Source organism: Vespula vulgaris, chromosome 23 (assembly GCF_905475345.1).
Source record: "Vespula vulgaris chromosome 23, iyVesVulg1.1, whole genome shotgun sequence".
NCBI lineage: Eukaryota > Metazoa > Arthropoda > Insecta > Hymenoptera > Vespidae > Vespula > Vespula vulgaris.
In genome coordinates this window covers 1,104,722-1,128,094 of record NC_066608.1, presented here as the reverse complement: position 1 = coordinate 1,128,094, position 23,373 = coordinate 1,104,722, and the positions used below count along the sequence as shown (strand labels likewise).

Genomic DNA, 23,373 nt, shown 5'->3' with positions numbered 1-23,373 from the left:
AATAATTTATACTAACCTTGCAAAATTAATTTTTATAAGAAAGGAAGTTTTGAGCGAATGGCAATACCATCGAAACTGTGCGATATATCATTAACATTTAAAAATGATCAAAGTTCATTCATATATATATATATATATATATATATATATATATATATATATATATATATATATAACGAATTTACAATTTGATTAAACAACACAACAAGCCTCTCATTCTATTCAATAATGAATAATCTATTATGGTAGAATGTTAAGTCAAAATATATTATGTATAATGAAGAAAAAATAAAGTAAATGTGACTTTCGTATATACGTATGTAAATAAATAAATACATACATACATCATACATACATATATACGTACATAAGTACATACATACATAATACATTTATACATACATACATACAACATACATACAAATAACTTCCTTTTCATTTATACAAAATAATTATGTTCTAAACTCTAAATTAAACTTTTTTATATTATCAAATAATAATAACAATAATAATAATCAATTATTTATAAAACTAATATTAATCTTGCTCAACAAAATATTGATTATATACATATGTACAATCTACTTTCACAAATGTGAATGGTACGTTATCTCTAACCAAATATTCACATTTTTATAATTAATTCATTGACATAGAAACTGTCACGTATAAAAACAAACACAAACTATAGCATATATTGGAGTAAATATCCACGATCATTCACGATTATCAGGTGGTTAATTAGAATAAATGTTAACGATTGATACGTTTAACGATTTTTGTATACACATTGATAAGTAGGGCAATAGTAACTATATAGTATATACTAGGCGTCCATGTTGTAAGGTAACAGGGAGTGAGGTAGTTGCTACGTGATATTTCTTATTTAAATCGTAGATAAACATACGTATCAGTGACAAGACTAATAATTAATATTAAGAGTAATAACAACGAAATACGTACGAAGATATATTATTTGTAAGATATTTCAATCACAAATGTCATAAAAATTTCGTATTTGGTTTAAAGATTAAAGTGTCTGAGCACTTATATATACGTATGCTGAGTAGAATAAAATAAATTGAAATTTAATTTTATCAAAAGTTTCTTTACAAATATTTACAAAAACTAATCTATCTAAAAGTATTAGAGATTGATTTTATTTCTTTGTTTTATAAACTTGTTATTAATATCAAAACTTATATGTATTAGGTAGGAAGTTAAAATTAAAAGTACAATGGTATTTGATAGAATGAAGCATGAAAAAACCAAAAAATATTCATCAGTTATATTTACACTACTTATTTTTTGGACCTTCTTGCTTTCTTATTATTGGTGGTATTTATCTTCTGAAAACATAGATTTTTCGATACAAGTAAATCAACTAAACGAGCAGCTTAAAATGAGGTAAAGATACTTTATTACATAGTACATTGTAAGTAGTAGAAAATATATTTTTAAATATAATTAGTATCATGATATGGATGTTGTATCAAATTATAATCCTTTGCTTCAAAGAGTCTATTGATAACGAATCAAATATATATGAAAAATCATACATGTTGATTTCTATTATTATAAAGTGTTAAATACTTAGTTATTAAATATATTATAAAAAAAAAATTACATCTTTTATAGTATAGAAGAAAGGAATCAGTGTGTAACATTACGTATGAAATTAGAAGAAAGATATAAACAAATTGAAGATGACATAGCTTATTTACATATAAAATTAGAAAAGCAAAATAATATACAGAAAAAAAATGATGAACTTAAAAATTCTATGACAATCTGTAAAAGTAAATTGCACTCATTGAGTATATTGAATGCAAAACTAAAAGAAAATGAAAGATTTCAGAAAGAATTAGAAAAGGTATGTTACTTTTTTTATATAAAATACATTATATATAACTATTAAATTATTAATAAAATAACTTCCATAGGTCAAAGATGAATTGGTAAAATTAAAACTTGCTTATAATGCACCAGCTAATAATATTAAATCTAATCCTACGTTAGCACGTAAGTTGTTATTTATATATTACAGTATTACTTGAATATCATAGCATTTTACTTTATATTTTAATTTTTAATAACATATTTACACATTTTAAATTATCTATATATTTAAATTATATGAACATTTTTTATTATCTTTTATTTAACATTTTTTTATTAAATATACTTTATACAGAATTATTATTGCAAGGTTCTACATATTGGGTAATTCAAATGTTAATTAAAATAGAAATTCTTATTTATTCAATCAAATCAAGTTCAATCATTTGTAAAAAGTGATAAACAAGAAGTATAGCCTTTTAATTTTTGACTTAGTATCATAAGATATTCTCGGACTCTGCTGATTTAGCTACAAGAAAGGTCATTGATGCTAGTCAGTTACATCTTGTTCGGGACTCTGCTATAAGCATATCTGTAGCTGGTCAGCGTGGTTTGAAGTATCATCAAATCCCAATTCTACCAACAGATCCACCTGGTGCTGTGCGCCTAGTTCCTCGTCTTTCAGTAACAATGTTAAAAGGTAGTGGTACTTTCCTCAAAATTCAGGGAAAGAAAGAAACTGCCATGAAAATCTAATAGTTCTATTTTTTCAATTTTTCCATAAAAAAAAAAACATTCTAATAAATAATTTTTTTTTTACTGATATAATTTTCCATGTTGAAATTATTTTTAAAATTGATTGGTCATTTTAAAGATTATATACAATTAAATTCTAGGAGATTTTTTATCAAAAAAATATATACGATATATATATATGCATTTATTTGTTGTTATAACATATATGATGAATTTAAAATCGTAATAAATATTCATGTAATATCAATTGAAATTTTATTATTTTATATATATTATATTTATATTTTATATATTATATATTATATTTTATGTATTATATTTTATGTATATTATATTTATATATGTATTTTATATTTTTATATATATGTATGTATGTATGTATGTATGTATGTATGATATGCGTGGATATATATACATATACATGCAGGAATTAGACAAAATAATGGAAACACTCTTCTAATGCTGCAATAATTCTTTTTTGAATTAATGTCACAACCACCATTTATTGCAACAGTCATTGAATGAACAAAAAAAATCAAACGATCATCTACATATTGCGATCATAATAACTAATATTTTATATTAAAAAATATAATGAAAAGTGCGTGATATATTCGATCGATAGTTTGAGAAAAATAACTACAAAAAAGAAAAACAAAGATAATCGCTATTGTTATCGTTGTTGATAACCTTCTCCGTTGTCTGTAACGTTCGTTTGTTTTTGTCAAATTATTGCCTCTTTATTCTTAGAATCGTTTGAGTCATGTTAGTTTATTCTATGTAGTAACCTCTATAATAGGTCAGTGTATTATTTATTCTCGTGCGGTATGGATCGTAAGTACGTAGATGCTGTGATATGGAAGATTTATCGGATTTTCAAAGAAAATTAATTATTCGTGCACATTTAATTGAAACATTTGCAACAAAGACTGCTATTTTATTTTATTTGGTGTATCAAGAGGAAGAGTTTTTAAGGTTATGACGCATATACAAAAATCACGGAAAGACACTCATCGGCTAAGAAGAGAATAGCGGACGGAAATTAATCTTATATGAGAAGAATCGTCGAATATTGAAGAGGATTGCAATCTCAAAACTGCAGAAAAGGTGACAACAGAACCTGAATGAATATCTGTAAGATCCTGTTTCAACTAAAACAGTCCGTCGAGAGCTTCATAAATTCAACATCAATGGTAGGATTGCAATTTCTAAGTTTTTAATTACTGGTAGCAACGTTATAGTGAGAAAAAAATGGTATAATTATCATAAAGTAGGAATTTCTGCGAAAAAAAAAATAATATGGTCTGATGAGTCACCTTTTTTTATTGTTTCTAACAACAGAACGGGTTTATGTCCAAAAAGGCTTATGCTCCTAAATGTATATCTTTTTCAAATGTTTCCATTATTTTGGTTAATCCTTGTACATGTATTTCTTGTTGAAATGTAATGACTTTAAAATTATTGTAATGAATATTAATATAATATCAGTTTAAATTTCATTTTTGTTTTATATATTTTTATATATGCTTTATATATACTTTATATAGTTATATTATATATAACAAATATCATTTTATCATTTAGTCGGTGTGTAATTTTTTGTAGAAGAATTAATATATATACATAATTTTTCAGCTGAAATCGATTCAACAATAGAAAATAGCACGATTGAAGGAATAGAAGATGACGAGATAATGAAAGATGGTAATAAAAAATTTTATACGTACTATACTATTAAATAAATATATATTTAACTAAATGTTTCAGATGTAGATATTCCAAAAATACCGATAATAGAAAGTATCTTTTATATAGAAAGAAAACCAACTAATGAAACGACAAATTAAATGTCTTTATGATATAAATACTTATTCACTCATGCTAAATACTCTTTACTCATGCTAAATTCTATTTACTCATGCTAAATACTATTTACTCATGCTAAACTCTATTTACTCATGCTAAATGATATTTACTGATGCTTTACTATTTGCTGAGACAATTAAAGCAAATTTAATAATTGGTGTTCTAAGATAATAATAGATTAGTTTTAGAAATAATATTCAATAGCTTCTAATATTTAACCATAGTTATGCAGTATAACAATATTAAGTATTATTATACTTATTATTCTCAAGAAAATATTCACCTATATCTGCTTTCATGTAAAATTATGGAATAAAAAAATCAATGTTATAATGATACAATGTATTTTCTCTTAATATTCATTTTTCTATACACTTCTGAAGAAATATAATTATCTAGAAATAACAAAAAATTTATTAATACGACAAATCAAGAAATCAATTATGTTTAAGTATGGTAATACATAGCATGATATAAGCTTTAATGTACAAGTGTCATGTTATAAATTATATATTAGCAAACAATACATAGTGATAGTAATTGTTAATGCTGCCAATCTATTTGTTGGTTTTTTGTTAAAAATAATATATTATTTTCTTCTTTATTATATAACTAATTAATAAATTACTTAAATTTCAATTCACATTTAATTAAAGAACATTATGATTCACATATAATTATATTGCTTATGAGTACATTGTGCGTATTATAAAACGCATTATAAGGACGATTTTATTTTATATACTACACATTGTACATAAATAATATTCAAGCTGCATTATTTAACACTATATTGATATCCATATAACAAAATGTAGAATTTTTTTGACTAGGACATTATTAAGTAACGACTAGATATTTATTCTGTAAATTCATTTTTTTTTTTTTTTCTTATGTGGTAACTTATGATAGAAATGTCTTTAACGTTAAAGACATTTCTTTTAAATGTTCATATATACCACAAGCCAACTAGTAAATTAAGGGATAGTCTACAACTGTTACATATTTACATATGGGTCTTTGGATTACTAAATGTTACATATACTAATGTAAATATGTGTTCTGATTGAAGACTGCCCCTTCCCAAAGTCCGTACTTTTTTGTGCGACTTTTATATCTAAATTATAATTTTTTAAATGTTAATTTTATACACAATTCTGATCGTTATATAATACCTAGTATAATTTGTATTAAATTTAGTATAAAAAATTATTCTCAATATTTGTTGCCTTCTCATATAGGCCTTCATTTAAAGGAAGATAAATAGAATTTTTACATTTTTCATAAAAATCAAACAATATATTAAATATTTATTTTATAAAATTTTCATTTAACGTTTCATATTTATGTATTTATATGCTATAAAATTTTAGGTTTCCCATTTATGGATTCTGCAATATATCAATAATATTTATTTCTTTGGTTAGATAAACATGTTAAGTGTAATTATTAAATCTTTTTCATTTGCAGTATTTTTTTATCGAAGGAAAAAAAAATAAATAAATAAAAAATATGCCCTTCTGGAAATGCATATTAGGTATTTACTTCCTTGTTTTTTTATATAACCAGCTCTTATAAATAATAAGAGCTTATATATTTATCAACAGCCTTCGAGATGAGTAATATTTAAGAACAATGTGCTACATGTACAGAATAATGTCATGTAGAATGTATTGCTGTAATACCTGATACTTTTTACTTATAGCGAAAGTGAATCTTTTATTAAATTCTATGTTCAACATTGTTCTATGGGGGCATGCTACAACGGTTTGGACCAATGTAACACAAATCTAGTATATAGGCATGCCACCTCAATATATGATCCACTTTCTCATTTCAAAATTACCTATGATGTAGATTTGATGATAAGGCAGTGTGATGTTAGTAAATTATTAATCCCTAGGAAAGTACTCTAAAAATATAAAAATCATTAAAATCTTTCTTCGTTGTATTTTAGCCCAAAAGTAGTTGCTTCTCTTTCTATATCTCTCACTAATGTAGAGTATCTAATAAATTCCTTTGAAATTGGTTATTATTATGGAGAGTAATGATGGTGATGATGATGTCTTCGTTTTCTTCTGTATATAAAAGCAAAAATTGAACGAAGACGCCACCAACGACTATGTTTGCGAACTGAATTACGCGATCTTTCTTTTGCACGTATCTGTCGTACTAATGAATAAAAAGCATCATCTATAAATTGTCGGAGTGCAGCAGATGTTTCATAAAATGGACAGCCTAATTGTTCTGCGAGCGCTTTACCTTCTTCTGTTGATACCTAGTAAATGTTACATTGAAAATTTTATGTTTTGATTATGTATCATATATGTTATACTTTACCTCTCGCTGATGCTGTAAATCAAATTTATTACCAACCAATACAAGTGGAATATGCTCGTTAGGCCGTACACGTGATATTGATTTACGATATTCTAAAGCTTCTTGAAAACTATGTCTATCTGTTACAGAATAACATATCATGAATCCTTCGCCACACCTCATATACTGATCACGCATTGCCGTAAATTCTACCTGGATTCAAGAACATATATACATTATATAAAATTATTAAGAAAATTAAATTTATTTGCTTTAATGATAAAAAATATCAGACCTGTCCAGCAGTATCTAAAATATCTAAAAGTGCTGCTTCTCCATCTATTACAGCCTGTTGTTGGTATGAATCCTCTGTTAAAAGGAACGATATATTAGATACAAAGCAAAATAAAATATGATTAAATTAAAGTTAAAGCAAGTCAAATAAGAGCACATCTTACCTATTGTTGGATCGTGACATTCGAGGAAACTATGACTTACGAATTGCAGAGTTACAGCTGAAAAAAAATCTATATTAATATTCACTATATGATATATCAGATTTTTTGTTTTACTCCTCTATTTATATATATATATATTTTAAGTTGAGGTACTTGAATCAATACCTGATTTTCCAACACCACCATCACCCAAGACAACTATCTTGTAAACTCTAAGCCCACCTCTAGTAGTAGGCTGTGACACTACCGACATATTGCCCTTGCCGTTTATTGTATATGCATTTTTTTCTTGTAGAATGTCAAGTGACATTGTAAAAAATTTGTGCGTGTCGAAAATGTTACTTTTTTGCCACATCTATTCACCATTGAATTTTTTTAATACGACCGACATATTTGATCGAATAATAATTTACTTTTACATAGACACCCCAACTCCATTTCATTAAAGCAAATGAGATTCATGTTTAATCTCGTCTGCGAGATGTTACATTGCAACGTTTCGTTCTAGGCTTTTTCAAGGGCTAATATTTAAACGAATCATTTAAACGTATCCTTTTTTACAGTTAGGCAAGGCATGGCTGAAAAGCACGGCCCTGACACAACGTTCACGATGATCCACGACCATCCACGACACGGCTCCGACCAAAGTATATATTGACACATATTAATATATATAAATAGTGGCGACATCTTAAGATATTTTGATCAACTTATATATCAATCAGTTCAATCATTATTAAGGCTGTTCACCATCTATCACTCGTAGCGTATGCGACTTCAGCGACAGGTATGGACAAAATATGAACTACAAGCGTAATAGGGAAACACTGTCTTTGTCATACGTCTATTAGATATATTTAATTCGAAATTATTTTTTATTTAACGCGTATTACGATCTACGTAATGTTTAAATGAATGCACAATATTGTTTAAATATTCGTTTATTGTATTCCGTGTACATAATACATCGTTTCAACAATTATAAAATTTATTTCTAAGTCTTATTAGCATGAATTAATAATTAAACAACTCATAATAATATAATTAATTATTTTAATAACTTATAGAATTAACTGTAAACGAAATATCCATTCAAAAAAATTTATTGGTAATGCTAAACATTACAAACCAAGAATACAGTAAGACGTCCATTATGTTTCTATACTTACTGAGTATGGTACAACTAATTTTTTATCTTAAATGTTCTCAATGAGTATCTTTACATTCTAGCTGTTTTTGTGGATATTCCTTATAATACCATTCCAAGTATTTTTTCTTACGTTCTGCACGTTGTGCAAAATATTTAGAATACATTGCTTTTTCAATTGGTTCCCAGTTATCTACTATACTATCCGGTAGTAAGGGGTCTCGTTCATAAGCAACACCTCCTGGTGACTCAGGGTATGCATATGCTTGTAAATGTTGTCTTTGAAATAATTCTTCTTCACCTTCTTGTAACAGATATTTTGCTAATCTCAAATCTACGATACATGCATTTTTTTCAAAGCGTTGGCGAAGTTTTATAGCGTTGTATCTAAACAAGAATAAAAAAGAACAGAAATCATGCGATAATCTTATGAATAATTTAATATTTTTTTTATGATTATTATATTTTTTACAATACTGTCATTATACATGTTATATATATATATAATGACTGCTTATATATACAATATAATAAATCTAAATATAATATATATATATATATTATATTCATATTATAAATTACTGATACCTGTATTCTAAACGATCATTATACCAATTTTTAAGACAAGATAAAGCTCGTTTATATAAACTGCAAACTTTTTGAGAATGAGATACAATTCCGGATGGTAATTGTGCCATATTTTTTAATCTTTCAATTCAACTTTTTCGTAAATTAGAAGATTACATGATCAGAATGATCTATATCTATAGTCTTTAACCTGAAAATCCAAGAATATTTCTTATGTTCATATTTAGATGATCAATGAGGCGACATCTGTTAGATTTTTCTCGAAGTTTTACATAATGGCGATATATTTAAATTTTTCTTTCAAGTACTTCTATTTCTAAATATATATAATTTTCTTTTGCATTTCTCACAATGGAATAACTTCAAATATAAAACATCTTATTCTACATATATGTATGCGTATGTATATATACATATATATATATATATATCAAGTATAATTAATGCAACATATAAAATTTATCGATGCTTGCATTTTATTATTAAACTATTAAAAAATATTATGGAAATAAGAAACGAATAGAGATTAATCAAGTTCAATATTATCGTCAAATATATAACGGAAATTACGTTGATAAATAAAATAATATGATTGGTCAATCGATTGTAATTTCTTCAAATATATAACAAGATATAATTGTATAAGAACTTGCACGTGATTGGTTGATGATCAACGACAGGCATTTGTTTCTCTTCCTATAAGATTTTGAAATAATTTTTATTTTTTAATTATTAGTTACAATAAAAATATTTAAACGATTAATAAAAAATAGAATACTTAGTTGTTTTCAACGAATAAGATTTTTTAATTTTACGTCTTTTAATTAAACCGACGAATTTAGATAAGACACATTTGAAATTGGAATCTTATTTGTCCTTATTTCCGGTTAGAAACTGCGACGGAACTACAGTAAGCATTAAGCGATGGCGTTGCCCAAACGGTATTGTCGTGTGCAGTTGTCGTTTCATTAACGGACCCTTTATATTTCTAGCGGTAGAGCAATTTCTGCGGATTTGAGGTACTTCACAAACTGTTCACGACCGATTCTTACTAAGCGACTGTATGCTCAAGCGCACGATACGTTATTCGAATATACAATCTCATCAAAATCGTATACGATAGAAATGATGCCACGTAGAAAAGTCGATCAGAATTTTCATTTTTGTCGCATTATGCGAATAAGAATGAAAGGTTGTTTAGAAAAGTATCTAAAATGTGTACATCAAATGTGAAATGATATGGAGCGGTTATTTCATATATACTTCATATATGTGTATATGGATTTTTTATAAATTTTGTATACTTCTTGTTTTTTTTTGTTTTTTTTTTTCAGATAATAACGAACTGTGCATGAAAGATCCATTTAACATCAAGATACAAAATGATGCCAACAATGCCACCAGATTCTCATAAAATTTCTTTGAAAATAATTGAAGCTATTAAACAACATCCTGTTCTTTATAGTTCGGAAGTTAAAGGATCTTCCATTAAACTTCAAGAATTTAAACAGAAAGTTTGGAAACGTATTTCGGATGAACTTGGTCTTGATCGTAAGATTAATTATATAGAAATTCTTTTTTATTGAAGATCATCATGATATGTGATACAGTAGAACTTACATCAATATTATTTGGATTATACAGCAACATGGGTAAGATTAAGGTGGAAAAATCTACGGGATACCTATTGTCGCATCTTAAAGTACAAAAATAAGACTGAGAAAGGTGTTAGAAGAAAGAAATGGATTTTTGAAGATCATCTAAGTTTCTTAAAATTTCCGTAAGTTTTTAAACGACACAGCACAAACATTGACATATACAGATATATAGTTAAACGAGTATATTCGATTAGGTATGAATCAGATTATCAACCACAAAGCATAGAATTGTCAGAAGAATATATACAAGATATAAACGCAGGTGGAATAAGTTCGGAAGGTCTCCTTGAACAATTGGAAGATCGCAATGATGAAGATTATAGTGAATATTTAGAGGTACTCGAAGAGACAACGGCGGATCCAGTTTTAGTGGATACTGAACCTTTAGAAATGTTACATACCAGTAATCAACAGTTAGCAGAGAATATACAATTAGACAATGAGCAAATAGAACAACATGATGCTGTTGATGCTTATATTCAACAAATACAATCAAAATATAGAAAGATAAAACCGAAGAGGTTAAAGGTGGAAGATCCGTCTAGTGCAGAGGTGCCTAACATGTATAGTATTTTAAAGACTCCTTCGAAAACTAAAAACATGGTCTCTATTGATAACAATACTATAACTACACCTGTTTTCATAACCAGTTCATCTACTACAACTACTACTCCTCCGACGCCTATGAAAGGATTAAATAATATTCAAGAAGATGGAGAAAGGAATCTAGAACAAGTTTATCTAGCGCCGGAAAGCAAAAGCAGTATAGAACTGTTTTTTGATAGTATGGCACAAACCGTCAAGAGATTACCACCGAAAGCACAAGCAGACATAAAAATGAATATTTGTAAAATTGTTACAGAGGCAGAGGTACGCTTTTCCGGACAAAATACACAAAGAACGCAACGATTTGTAGCACCGCGAGGCATGATTCCAAAATTGGTATTGATTCCTTGTAATATGATAGACCAATATCAGAATAAAAAAGGTTGACAGTTTCTAAGTTGTAGATACTATCACTGGAAGGATTTATTGTTGAAAATGTTTTTTCATTTTTATGTAATACAAAGTTTTTCGTCGTTCGAAGATTTTTTATTTTAATAAAGCATTTTGTGTGCAGGCTGTGTAAGATGTAAAGGATCTTGTTAATATTTGTATGCTTTTTGTACAAATGTGTGGTCGCTTTATCAGAATTATTATTTTTTTTTCTGTGCTACTTTTAGTAGAAGTATTAAAAAAATTTTATATTTTTAATCATGTATATGTATAATGCTGTGTCTTTCCTAGAGTATTTTACCTTGTTAATCAGGAAAATTTTCAATCGTGAATATAGAATATTTATTTCAATTAAAAATAAACTATTGAGGGATGTAGAGAAAATGGGAGAGAGAGAGAGAGAGAGAGAGAGAGAGAGAAATAGGAAAGCTTCGGATAAATTAATAAATTTGTAAAATGGAGAATTGGAAATGTAAAGAGTTAATTTGTCATTTTCACAGTTAATAGATTAATAACGATTGATCTAGTAAAGGAAATAATCTAAATTGTACATAATAACAAATTTGTTATAAATATTGAAAAACGCATTCATCTATTGTGTATTAAACAATTTTTAATAAAAAGAAAGAATTAAATTTATATATATAATAATAATAAATAAAAATAATAGTAATAATAATAACAATGATAATAATACTGATGATGATGATAATAATAATAATAATAATAATGTTTAAATAATCAATGTGTTTAGATAATAAAACTGTTCATTATACACAATGATGAACGTCTGTCATAATTCATAAAGAAAACATTAATGATAGTTTCGTTATTAAAAATATTAACAATAATTACAGAGAAATTTATTACAAAAATTAATATGTAATATATACAGAGAAAATAATACTAGAAATTTATTAAAAACATTATTGAATCCATATATTATTTATCAAATTAGAAAATTTTTTTGCAATATCTTCTTTTAATTTTTTATATAAATCTTTACTGTACCATGATAAGATTTCAGTTTTGTTGGAAATAAGAGAGTATATGGACGATAGGAAAACTGATCGTGTGTCCCACTTTGGTCCTTGCGAGAAAAGCTTGGATTACACATCATGGGGGCGAAGTAGTTCTTAATGGAAGCTCGACCTCCACCCGGTATCGTATAGTCCGTGCAAACCTAATTGGATAGAAATGCAGCGAAACCGTTTTGCGTACTTTGCGGGATACCGGGACTAATTCGATTACTTTCGTGTCAGCCCTTCGCACCCACTTGTCATTTTCATAAACATTCATTACCATCCTTGATAAATGCAACGCAAACAAAATCGATCATTTCTTTCACGCACATCTATATTATTAATTAATAAGGACTTTAACAGAAGAATGTCAATCTTTATATATATGTATGTATGTATATGTATGTGTATATGCATGTGCATGTGTGTATGTATGTATGTACATATGTATGTATGTATGTATGTGTGAATGTATATATGTATGTATGTACATATGTATATATATATATATATATATATATATATATATATATATATATATATATATATATAGCCTTGGGATCAAGTACACATGCTTTCTATCAGCACGAAAGTTTAAAAGTAAAAGGCCACTGTTATCGATAAAAATACATTCTCAATGTTAACTGTTACATCGGTGATAGTATCATTCAGAAATTACCATGTTTTATTCAAACTCTTGAATTGTTCAAAAGTACTATTTTAGTTAGGTCATTTCCGTTAAAGAATATTTTTTTTCTATTTTTCATACTTTCAACACTAATGTTTCTTTTTTTATTCGTTTGACAATCAGAATTAATTTGCGATAATCCATTAAATATTATTAAGAAGACATTGACTCTAAATTTTCGTTCTTAAAGACGACGTTTCACTCGTCATCGTATCATAAATAAATCAAGTAATTATATCGTATTTAAATAAATTTGTTGTACCGATAATAATATCATTATTATACGTTTTATTGAAATCGTTGAATTATTAGAAAGAATTATTTTAATTAGGTCACTTCGTTAGGATATATCTTTTCTTTCTATTTTTTTTTTTTTTTTATATACATTCCTAACGTTATACTTTCAAACACGTTTACTTTTCCTTTTTTCTGTTTTGGCTGAAAAAAAATTATGATTTAATAAACGACAATCTCTTCGTCGTGATAACTCTCGCATTATTAAATATTAATAAAGATATTTTAATTATGAATTTCTCAATAATATCGTTCATAAAGACAATCTTTTTCACTTGTCATCGTATTTTGTCATGATATTATTAATCACTCAAAGTAATTATATTAAAACGTTTTGTTATTGCATTGATCGATGTTATGTATATATTGCATCTAATGTATATAAGTAAAAGCTATCGCTGTCTTCTACTTTGCCGTTATCGATTGCGATAGACTAGAGCCGGTCTGACTAGTTGTAGAGTCGACTACTAGAGAGGAGAGCAGAATAATCAGATTCCTAAATACATACTTACACACATATACACGTATACACATACATATAATTTTCCATAGATTCCTCTATGATCTCATTATGGTATACGCAAGATCGATCTTACTACATTATGATTGTTAAAATTTTATAATTATGATTTTATGATTTTTATTATATCGCACGTATATACCATACGTACGTGTGATTCTTCATAGATATTTTTACGATCAATAAGATCAATTCTATCATTTTATGATGTTGTTTATGACTGTTGTTTTATGATTTTTATGACTGTTATTTTATTTAGATATGTACATACATTCGCATATACGATTTTTCTATAGATTAGCTAGCGTTGAAGTACGACGTAAAGTACGTTTTATTCTTTCAATCAAAATTTATATACAATATCATATATATAGAATAAAATATTCTTGTTCACGATAATAAACGAATAAACGAATGAATATGATACCTATGCACTAAAAAAAGGAAAGACACAGATAGTATCGACTTGTATATAACAATTTAACTCATTTATTACAATAGAAAGAAAACAAAAAAAGAAAAAAAAAAGAAAAAAGCACAGAAGAAAGAAGCTGCAGAGTTTCGAAGGGAACTCTCGATACTAACGAATTAATGAATTCCTGAATTAATGATATACAAAATGTGAAGTGTTGGATCATTTAGTAAATCGTTTCAAGTTCTCGTCTGGTTTGTCGTCGAGAGGAGAAAGAAGAAAAAGGAGAAAAAGAAGGGAAAGGAGAAGGGGAGTAAGAGAAGAAAAAAAGAAAAAGAAAGACAAAAAGGGGAGTAAGAGAAGAAAAAGGAGAAGAAAAGAAAGAGAAGAAAAAGAAGAAAAAGAAGATGGAGGAGGAGAAGGAGACGATATCGGCGTCGTCACGGCGAAGTGCTTAGCATCACGAGGAAACACTCGAAATAGAGGTGGTTAAGTAGAAGATCGAGGAAAAGCTCACACTGCGGATTATACACAGTTACAATATATGTATGTATATATCGTTCTTTCGTATATAAGGCGGGACCTCCGCATTCGAATTCGCCAGGGTAAACAGGTTTCTAGGTCATCTTCGAACAGATTTTTGGCATGTGAACGTTAACGGAGATCTCTCTTTCTCTCTCTCTCTCTCTTTCTCTCTCTCTCTCTCTTCTTGGATTGGTTAGTTCGTGAAATTTCGAGAAGCCAACGGCCCAGCTCTGCGTATAACGCGAATACTCTTGATTATCGAGAGTCAGCCAAGTTCTTGTAGGGTTTCATTTTCTATAACGGGTCACGCTACCCTGATCGGTCTTTACTCTCTTTCTTTTAGTTTAGTTATGTATTTATTTATTTGTTTGTTGGTTTGTTTGTTCGTTTGTTCGTTCGTTCGTTCGTTTATTTATTTTTTCTGCTCTCTTTTCCTCTTTTTGCTCTTTTCTTTCTTCGTTATGTACGTCCTCGTCACGCACGGAGATACACTTTAGTAGCTCAGCCCTTTATTAGGTTTCGTTTCATTGTGATTTCGGCCAGCAGTGCAATGGCCTCTTATTTGTAACGTGTATGTGTATTTCTTTCTCTTTATGTCCCTCTCTCTTCCTCTCTCAAATCTTGATCAAAAGTTGTGCAGAGCGGGCCAAAAGATCTTAGGATGGGTCAACAGTTTCTAGACGATCTTGGAAATCAACCTGTTATTTAGGCTAATTTCTATTTTCGCTTGTTCGTGCTTTTCTTTTCTTTTCTTTTCTTTTCTTTTTTGTCCTTTCTTTCATATCGCGAAACTACAAGGACCGAACCGTCTTACGAAATCTTATTACCGAGGCTAAAGATCCTCGAAAGCGTGTTAATTGATATTGAAAAATGACCTAGGAGGAAACACTTTTGGCCCACCCAGTATATACATATAGCGAACTAATTTAGCCAGCCAAATTTATCGGCTTTTCTTAAACATTCTTGCTGGTTCTCTTTTGCTCATTCTTGCTCTCATCAACAGTTTCTTCTTCGTCATTTATAGACTACCAAGGTTTAGAGTTTGCTCGTAAAGCTTTCTCATAGTTCTTTGACAAAAGGTTTGCCGTTGCCTTGGCGTAATTTATCTCGTAGAGACTAAGATACCCGTGGCGAAAGGTCGCGCCGATGGTTGTGTTAGATGATAATGATCGAAAACCGAAGAAGTTATACACCTCTTTATATATCTATCTATGTATTTATCTATGTATCTATGTATGTATCTATATGGATATATGTATGTATGTACGTATATGTATACTTGTATCTATGTATTTATGTATGTATGTACGTATATATTTACGTGTGGTGTGCCATGCCGTGTAGTATTAACGCTATCGACGATGAGAGCAAAAGAGCAAGCTTATCGGGAAAAGTCTACTGACCCATATTATCGAACTACCAGCTTTAAAATCAATGTTGGATTCGTTAGGAATGCGAATGACGTTCAAAACATATTCTCCTCCGTTAAACGTATCCTCGTAAAATGTCAAACTAAACGACAATGAAGGATAATCCGCGTAAAACTTTTAGAATCGTGCTTCCATAGAGAATTTAAGAACAAAAATTTTGTCCTTTCTTTCTTTTCTCTCTTTCTCTCTCTCTCTCTCTCTCTCTCTCTCTCTCTTTTACTTCTTTTTTCTTTCTTTTTCCTTTTTTTAGAAGCAAGCAAAAGGGTACACGTTTCTATCCGAATTGCGTTTATATTTGCGAACCAATAATACGATCGAGATTATTACGAAAAAGATGTTTTATCAGTACTAGAAAATATTCTTTCCATGAAAAAGGTAAACATGGACCAAACTACATGGGGAAGTCCACGGGGGAAATAATTGAATCCTTTGAATTCCTATGACGAGCTTCCCTCGATGTTATTTGGGTCATCTAAATATATTTTATCTTCAATTTTATTTTGTAATAAATTATGTGAATTAATATATATGTTTGTAATGTTAGTAAAAAAATATTTGAAAAAAAAGAAAACAAGAGAGTTTTGAAACGAATGTTAATTCATATGATTAAGTCTCTAATTATTCGAACTCTCCTAATTCTGGAATGATTAAGTCTGGGATGTAACGTTTTTGTATGACCTCATTGACATTTTTTTTGGGACGAGGTATTCTAATAAAATACAGTTATTTTAATAGACGACTAGTTTTAGTAGAATATATAATAGTCGTGTCAAATAATGCGTATATTTTTTTCTAGCAAAAAGAAAAATATAACGTGAGAGAGAATTTAAACTCGCAGAAAAGGTTGAAACCTTTGCGTCATAATTATTTTTCTCAGCTCTTTCTCACTGAACTCAAAGTCAGTTTTAATTTCATTTTTTTCTGCTTTTGATATATCTCATCTCTCTCTTTCTCTCTCTCTCTCTCTCTCTCTCTTTTTTTATTCGTGTATAACATTTGGAAAGAGATATTTGGAATAAAACTATTCTTTACTGATTTGTTAATCATATCTTTTTATTAACTAAATAGAGTCTCATACGTCAGAGATGACTCAAGAGTTCTACAGAAAAATACTGTTGTCACGTCAGCGGTGACCTCATAGTGCTAAAGGTTAAGATTCCATTCATTTCTATTTCTTTCTTTCTTTTTTTTTTTCTTCTTTCACAAGTCATCAACATTACAAATTATCAAATTATCAAGCCTATCAAATGTTTCAACATCAACGTCAACAGACGTACCTCTGAAAGTTTCGATCCAATTTTCTTTTTTTCGATAAAATTATACGCTTAAATCCGTTCGAAAAAAAAAAAAATGGGAAAAGGAAATCCCTGTCAAAGAAAAGCATTTGATTCATTGACGTACGATATCATTCAGATTTCCATGTAAATTTTTTACGATTATATACTGTGTGTATTATAAACATCATCACAAGCGTGGTAAACTCGTCGTTGTATTAGATTAAAACTTTGGCATTAGATTATCAATGACATTATTTGACGGACGCATTCACTAAAAGGATTATGATTAAAAAAAAAAGAAATCAATTCCATATTCGACCGCACATTTGCCGAATGATTTCATTCAGTGATTATATATCTCGTATGAATACGATTACTGTACTACAAATATCATGACGCGATTATATCTCGTCATTCTATAAGATTAGACTTTGACGTTAGATTACCACGAAGTAGAATCACATTTTTTCATTTCATTTCATTTCTAGACCAAGGGTTAAGATGAAAAGAATAAAGAAAGAAAAAGGAAAAGAAAAGAAAAGGAAAACAAAACAAAACAAAATAAAATAAAATGAAAAAGAAAAAAGAACAAGAGAAAAGAAAAACAAGGACAAATAACAAGGAGGCCTTAGAAAAAAGGATTCCAACGTATCGGCTGTAATAATTCGGCGTATCATCAAAAATATTCTTTTTTCTAAAGAAATAATAGAAGAAGAAGAAAAAGAAGAAGCTAAAGTTAAAGAGAGAGAGAGAGAGAGAAAGGTCGACATGCGAGGCATCAATTAGTTGGCATATCGATTAACGAGTTTCCCTTGTAACATCGAAAGTCGAAGATCGAGGAATAAAGAAGGTAAAGGGAAAGATAGGAAAGGCTGATATAAGGTGAAGGGAGTCGATCGGATCGAGGATCATCTATAAGACGAATCTTTGAAGGGTGGGTGATGGAGAGGGAATGAAGGAAGACAGGAAGGCAGGAAGGCAGGAAGGAAGGAAGGAAGGAAGGAAGGAAGGAAGGAAGGAAGGAAGGAAGGAAAGAGGAACGAGGCCGAGGGTTTGATGCGCACGTGGCAAGTCTCTCTCTCTCTCTCTCTCTCTCGCTCACTCACTCAATCTTACCTACTCACTCACACTCTTGGAATGATTCCTCAAAAGCAGAGAGAGATAGAGAGATATATATAGATAGATAGATAGATAGAGAGAGAGAGAGAGAGAGAGAGAGAGACGCGGAGAGATGCGAAACGCGAGTGTCCTTCGGCGAGAGTACGATCGATGCCGCTTTTATCGCGAGACCCGTCGCGCTCCGAAGCTAACGAGCGAGCGAGCAAGCTAGCAAGCTAGATGCTTAACTTCTCTCTCTCTTTCTCTCTCTTCCTCACACATACATACAAGCTAAATGCTTTTATTTTCCTCTTAAAGATATTCCACCCTTGAATATCGAGACGTTCTCCTGGCGTCGAAGGTAAACTCGGTAGGATGCCAAAAAGACTCGCACGCCGCGACTCGTGGGCGGCAGGTGAGCTACGGTAAAGCAAGAGCGAGAAAAAGACAGACGGAGACAAAAAGAGGGAAAGAGAGAGAGAGAGGGTGGGAGGGAGAGGAGGGATGATGATGCCGAAGAAAGAGAGAGAAAGAGAGAGAGATTGACGCGCGTGGGCGGCTGGCCATGGAACGATACGTCGAGCGTAGTCTGCTTCTAGTTGGAAAAGTGGGAAAAGCTAGCAAGAGAGAGAGAGAGAGAGAGAGAAAGACAGAGAGAAAGACAGAGGTAGAGATATACGAGGATGATAAAGGGGTAGGTGGGTGTCGGGAAGGAAAAGCCGAAGGTGGGATAACGAGTCGAGTCGAGCCGAACTGGCGCGGTTCTGGCACATGCGCGCCTTTTCCGGATTACCCGTACGGCTTTTAGACACGACAGTCCAATTGAGACCGCTCTACCGTACGCACCGTTCACTGATTCGCACCTAATTCGGACACACACACACACACACACAGACAAATACACACGCATATACCAAGGTCCCCGCCGGTCCTTCTCTCTTTCGTAGATTACTCTATCAGTGTCTATCTCTTTTTCTTTCTCTCTTTATCTTTCTATCTCTCTTTTTCTTTTTCTTTTTCTTTTTCTTTCTCTCTTCTCTTCTCTTCTCTTTTCTTTTCTTTTCTCTCCATCCTTTTTTATCTATCCATCTATCTATCTACTCCTATGTTTAGTCATTCTTTTCTATTCATTCATTCTTATCCGTTCATTATCTTTCTCCAACTTACTCGTTCATCCCTCTATTACACATTATTATTCCACTGTTCGTTCGTCTCTATCATCGACGACGAAAAGTCTAGGAGGAAGAGTTTAGAGTAGCGAGCGAGCGAGCGAGCGAGCGAGCGCGCTCGCGCGTTCGCACGATAACTCGATCTACTTTTGTTGCTATTGCCGTTGCTACTATTATTATTGTTGCTGTTACTTCTAACACCGCTGATATTGCTGTTGCTTCTATTCGGAGGTTATCGATGAGATTATTATACGTCGTTGCTAATCGTTCAGTCAGCATCGGCACCATCTTCGTCGTCGTCGACGTTAACAACGACGATGTATTTGGGTGCGTCTCCTATGATCCTCGATTTATGTTAAAAAGATAGATCAGGCTGAAAACGGCGTGCCGTGTTTCAAAAAAAAAAAAAAGGGAAAGAAAACAAAAGAAAAAGAAAAAAAAGAAAAGGGGAAAAGAGAACGCAAGAAATAGAAAAAGAAGAAATAGACGCAGATTATTATTGTCATCGTTGTTATATCATCATCATCATCATCATCATTATTATTATTATTATTATTAGTAGTAGTAGTAGTAGTAGATATTATCAGCCATAATTGGTATAATAATAATAATAGAAAATTTTGAAGAATCGTCTGTTCATCGCGAACGTCTCGTTGCGTTTGACGTCTCATGCGTTTCTCTTCGATCGTCTCGTTCGAGAGACGCAGGAAGACAGGGAGCTGTCGCGACAGCGGCGGCTCGAGTAGGAGGAGGAGGAGGAGGTGGAGGAGGTAAAAGGAGGTAGAAGAAGGAGGTAGAAGGGGAAGGTAAAACGAGAGGAGGAGGAGGAGGAGGAGGTAGTGGTGGTGGTGATAGTGGTGGTGGTGGTGGTGGTGGTGGTGGCGGCGATGGTGGTGGTGGTGGTGGTGTTGGTGGTAGCGGAGGTGGTGGAAGAGCGAACGTAGTAGGTGTAACGTCGCCGTCGTCGTCGTAACGCGACGAGCGAGTAGTAGTAGTGACACGACGAAACTAAGTGGCCGCGAACGTGAGTCGGGTTCGATACGTAACCGCGAATCTCGTGAACGAGGAAGTGCGTGCGTGCGAGTAGTAACTACTTTAGGGAGGAAGAGAAAGAGAAAGAGAAAGAGAAAGAAGAAGAAAAAGAAAAAGGAAAAGAGGAGTAGAAGAAAAAGAAAAAGAAAAAGAAAAGAGAAAGAGAAGTGGAAGTAGAAAGGGTAAAAGGAGGAAGCGGAAGAAGAAGAAGAAAAGGAAGAGGAAGAGGAAGAAGAAGTAGAAGAAAAAGAGGAGGAGGAGGAAGAAAGAAGGAGGGGAAGGAGGAGGTGAAAGGAGAATAGAAAAGGATTCCTGCTGCTCCTCCGTCGTCTGCCCTCCCCTATTTTCTTCCTACCTCCCTCCCCGACGCGTCGCGGTCGCCGTCGCCGTCGCCGTCGCTGTCGCCGTCGCTGTCGCCGTCGTCGTCGCCGTCGTGCTCCTCCTCGTCATCCTCGTCGATTTCGTCGTCGCTGCTCTTCATCCGGTTGGCTGTCGTGCGACGACGCGTCGTACGCGCACGGTCTTTCTCTACTTTCTAGCTCGGCTAGTCGAGCTCGAGTCGAGTCGAGTCGAATCCGAGTCGAGTCGAGTCGAGTCGAGTCGAGTCGAGTCGAGTAGAGTCGAGTCGAGTCGAGTGGAGCGAAGCGTTCGGTCTACGACGTCGTCGTCGTCGCCGTCGTCGCCGTCGTCGTCGTCGTCTGGGTTGGTGGTAGTCCAGTCCAGTCCTCTTCGTCCGTCGTCGTCGTCGTCGTCGTCGTCGTCGTCGTCGTCGTCGTCGTCTTCGTCGTCGTAGTCGTCGTCGGGGCAGCAGCGGCGACAAGCGGCGGCGGCCGACAACATCACGCGTCGTCGTCGTCGTCGTCGTCGTCGTCGTCGTTCTCCTCGTCGTCGTCGTCGTCGTCGTCGTTCTCCTTGTCCTCGCGTCCACGTCGTCTTTAACGCGACGGTGAGGTGCGCGCGATCCCGTTTTTTTTCTCTCGTCTAGGGAATCGAACGTGCCGATTCGTTGGCGGCAAGCACGACGGCGGTGTGCTTCGAAATCGCGAATAAATGTGTCGGTCACGGTACAAGACGTGAGAAGAAGCGGGGGCCACCGGCAAGCCGAGGTTTATTTTTAGTGGCAAGCGCCAAGCAGTAAGCGGAGTGGTATAAACGGCGCGCACAGTGGCCCGATGAAGCGGCGTATGTGACATCAAATTTCTCCTCTCTTGCCACCTCGAGAACGGACACCCCGAGACATCTCGCCGTCGGACCATCCACGGTGAGTATTCGATTGATTCGCTATTCCGACTCGCGAGTAGCCGCCCCCTTCCGAACGTCCAGGGTAACCTCCACCCATCCCTCGCTCTCTCTCTCTCTCTCTCTCTCTTGAGAGAGCACACCTACGCTCTCTTTCTCTATCTCTCTCTCTCTCTCTTTCTATCTCTATCTCTATCTCTATCTTTCTCTCTCTCTCTTTCGCCCCTTTCTCTCTCCCCTCGTCGCTTCGACGTTCGCTCGACCAACCAACCAACCAACCAACCAACCAACCATCCACCACCACCCCCACCAGGGTTGCTCTGAGTCGGCCAAGGAGAAGCGGAACAAGAAGAAGAAGAAGCAGACGATGAAGAAGAAGAAGAAGAAGAAGAAGAGGAAGAAGAGAGAGAAAGAGAGTGTTCCACGATCGCAGGTGGAATCGCGAAAATTATGTAACGACCGCCGGCTCCGGGTCCGGCCAGGGCCACCGAAAGACGCTTCTCCTCTTTCCTCTTGCGCATTTCTCTCTCTCTCTCTCTCTCTCTTCCTTTCTCACTCGCACGCACACTTCCTTCTCCTCCTCCTCCTCCTCCTTCATCTTTCCTCCTCTTAACCTTCTCTCTCTCTCTCTCTCTCTCTCCCTCTCAGCCGCCACCCCTTCTCGACGAACATTATTTCGGGAGTGCCAGGCCAGGCAGAGCTCGAGGTTGCTCGTATGCTTTCTGCTTCTAACTGCTATTGCTGATGTTGCTGCTGCCGCTGCTGCTGTTTCTGCTGCTCCTCTAGAACACGTACGAGCGTTCTAGTCCCAGTGTGTCCCGGGATCGAGCAGGCGCATTATCCCCAGAACCCTGAGCGCGGTTTTGCTCGAGAATGTTCCTGATCTCGCCGCCTCGTGGCTCCGTTATCGAAATGTTCTATTCCAAGGGAAATAACGGAGACCTTATTACGAATACTTTATTTCGTTCTCTTCTTCCTCCTTTTGTGTATATATATATATATATACATACATATATATATACGTATATATTTCTCTTTTT

General features: G+C 32.7%; 5 protein-coding genes across 22 annotated transcripts in view; 3 read left to right on the top strand and 2 right to left on the bottom strand.

Annotated features, from left to right (window-relative positions):
* Positions 1 to 795: 795 nt before the first annotated feature.
* Positions 796 to 6,955, top strand: LOC127071804 (uncharacterized). 3 transcript variants are annotated; one of them, XM_051011487.1, is made up of 6 exons: positions 811 to 978; positions 1,213 to 1,407; positions 1,639 to 1,873; positions 1,944 to 2,022; positions 4,231 to 4,299; positions 6,930 to 6,955. In XM_051011487.1, exons 2-6 carry the CDS (start codon positions 1,238 to 1,240, stop codon positions 6,932 to 6,934), a joined length of 558 nt encoding a protein of 185 aa, XP_050867444.1. In that variant the 5' UTR covers positions 811 to 978; positions 1,213 to 1,237; the 3' UTR covers positions 6,935 to 6,955. The 3 variants fall into 3 exon arrangements, with proteins under 3 accessions (XP_050867442.1, XP_050867444.1, XP_050867443.1); XM_051011486.1 differs by lacking the exon at positions 6,930 to 6,955 and adding an exon at positions 4,363 to 4,806; XM_051011485.1 differs by lacking the exons at positions 4,231 to 4,299; positions 6,930 to 6,955 and adding an exon at positions 2,369 to 4,094 and having other exon boundaries at positions 796 to 978.
* On the bottom strand, positions 5,331 to 7,869 carry LOC127071803 (GTP-binding protein Rit2-like). The gene is made up of 5 exons (XM_051011483.1): positions 7,404 to 7,869; positions 7,239 to 7,295; positions 7,076 to 7,149; positions 6,802 to 6,993; positions 5,331 to 6,739 (listed from the first exon to the last, which is right to left on the bottom strand). The coding sequence occupies exons 1-5, from the start codon at positions 7,591 to 7,593 to the stop codon at positions 6,497 to 6,499; spliced, it is 756 nt and encodes a 251-aa protein (XP_050867440.1). The 5' UTR covers positions 7,594 to 7,869; the 3' UTR covers positions 5,331 to 6,496.
* Positions 7,870 to 8,325: 456 nt separating this feature from the next.
* LOC127071806 (NADH dehydrogenase [ubiquinone] 1 beta subcomplex subunit 9) lies at positions 8,326 to 9,163 on the bottom strand. The gene is made up of 2 exons (XM_051011489.1): positions 8,974 to 9,163; positions 8,326 to 8,772 (listed from the first exon to the last, which is right to left on the bottom strand). The coding sequence occupies exons 1-2, from the start codon at positions 9,081 to 9,083 to the stop codon at positions 8,445 to 8,447; spliced, it is 438 nt and encodes a 145-aa protein (XP_050867446.1). The 5' UTR covers positions 9,084 to 9,163; the 3' UTR covers positions 8,326 to 8,444.
* A 689-nt stretch (positions 9,164 to 9,852) lies between these two features.
* Positions 9,853 to 11,768, top strand: LOC127071799 (uncharacterized). Of its 6 annotated transcripts, none has more exons than XM_051011475.1 (4): positions 9,853 to 9,992; positions 10,308 to 10,524; positions 10,618 to 10,753; positions 10,826 to 11,768. In XM_051011475.1, exons 2-4 carry the CDS (start codon positions 10,356 to 10,358, stop codon positions 11,622 to 11,624), a joined length of 1,104 nt encoding a protein of 367 aa, XP_050867432.1. In that variant the 5' UTR covers positions 9,853 to 9,992; positions 10,308 to 10,355; the 3' UTR covers positions 11,625 to 11,768. The 6 variants fall into 6 exon arrangements, with proteins under 6 accessions (XP_050867432.1, XP_050867434.1, XP_050867435.1 ...); XM_051011477.1 differs by lacking the exon at positions 9,853 to 9,992 and adding an exon at positions 10,000 to 10,165; XM_051011478.1 differs by lacking the exon at positions 9,853 to 9,992 and adding an exon at positions 10,000 to 10,178.
* A 9,176-nt stretch (positions 11,769 to 20,944) lies between these two features.
* The window catches only part of LOC127071792 (plasma membrane calcium-transporting ATPase 3), a 97,818-nt gene continuing 95,389 nt past the window's right edge, over positions 20,945 to 23,373 (top strand). For 4 of the 11 annotated variants that reach the window (XR_007785225.1, XR_007785226.1, XM_051011457.1 and 1 more), the window contains exon 1: positions 20,948 to 22,355. The gene's annotated coding sequence lies outside the window, so the exon portion shown is untranslated. Of the gene's footprint in view, positions 22,356 to 23,373 lie in introns of all 11 variants that reach the window. The other 7 variants (XM_051011451.1, XM_051011452.1, XM_051011455.1 and 4 more) reach the window with 4 other exon arrangements.

Bases quoted from the DNA above. Each gene is read 5' to 3' on its own strand.
- LOC127071799 (XM_051011475.1), top strand. From the start codon at position 10,356: ATGATGCCAACAATGCCACCAGATTCTCATAAAATTTCTTTGAAAATA. The intron at 10,525-10,617 runs GTAAGATTAATT...TGGATTATACAG, and splicing joins GGATGAACTTGGTCTTGATC to CAACATGGGTAAGATTAAGG. The intron at 10,754-10,825 runs GTAAGTTTTTAA...ATATTCGATTAG, and splicing joins CTAAGTTTCTTAAAATTTCC to GTATGAATCAGATTATCAAC.
- LOC127071806 (XM_051011489.1), bottom strand. From the start codon at position 9,083: ATGGCACAATTACCATCCGGAATTGTATCTCATTCTCAAAAAGTTTGC. The intron at 8,773-8,973 runs GTATCAGTAATT...ATTCTTGTTTAG, and splicing joins AATGATCGTTTAGAATACAG to ATACAACGCTATAAAACTTC.
- LOC127071803 (XM_051011483.1), bottom strand. From the start codon at position 7,593: ATGTGGCAAAAAAGTAACATTTTCGACACGCACAAATTTTTTACAATG. The intron at 6,994-7,075 runs GTCTGATATTTT...TCTTGAATCCAG, and splicing joins TTTTAGATACTGCTGGACAG to GTAGAATTTACGGCAATGCG. The intron at 6,740-6,801 runs GTAAAGTATAAC...AACATTTACTAG, and splicing joins ATTTACAGCATCAGCGAGAG to GTATCAACAGAAGAAGGTAA.
- LOC127071804 (XM_051011485.1), top strand. From the start codon at position 1,238: ATGGTATTTGATAGAATGAAGCATGAAAAAACCAAAAAATATTCATCA. The intron at 1,408-1,638 runs GTAAAGATACTT...CATCTTTTATAG, and splicing joins AACGAGCAGCTTAAAATGAG to TATAGAAGAAAGGAATCAGT. The intron at 1,874-1,943 runs GTATGTTACTTT...TAACTTCCATAG, and splicing joins TTCAGAAAGAATTAGAAAAG to GTCAAAGATGAATTGGTAAA.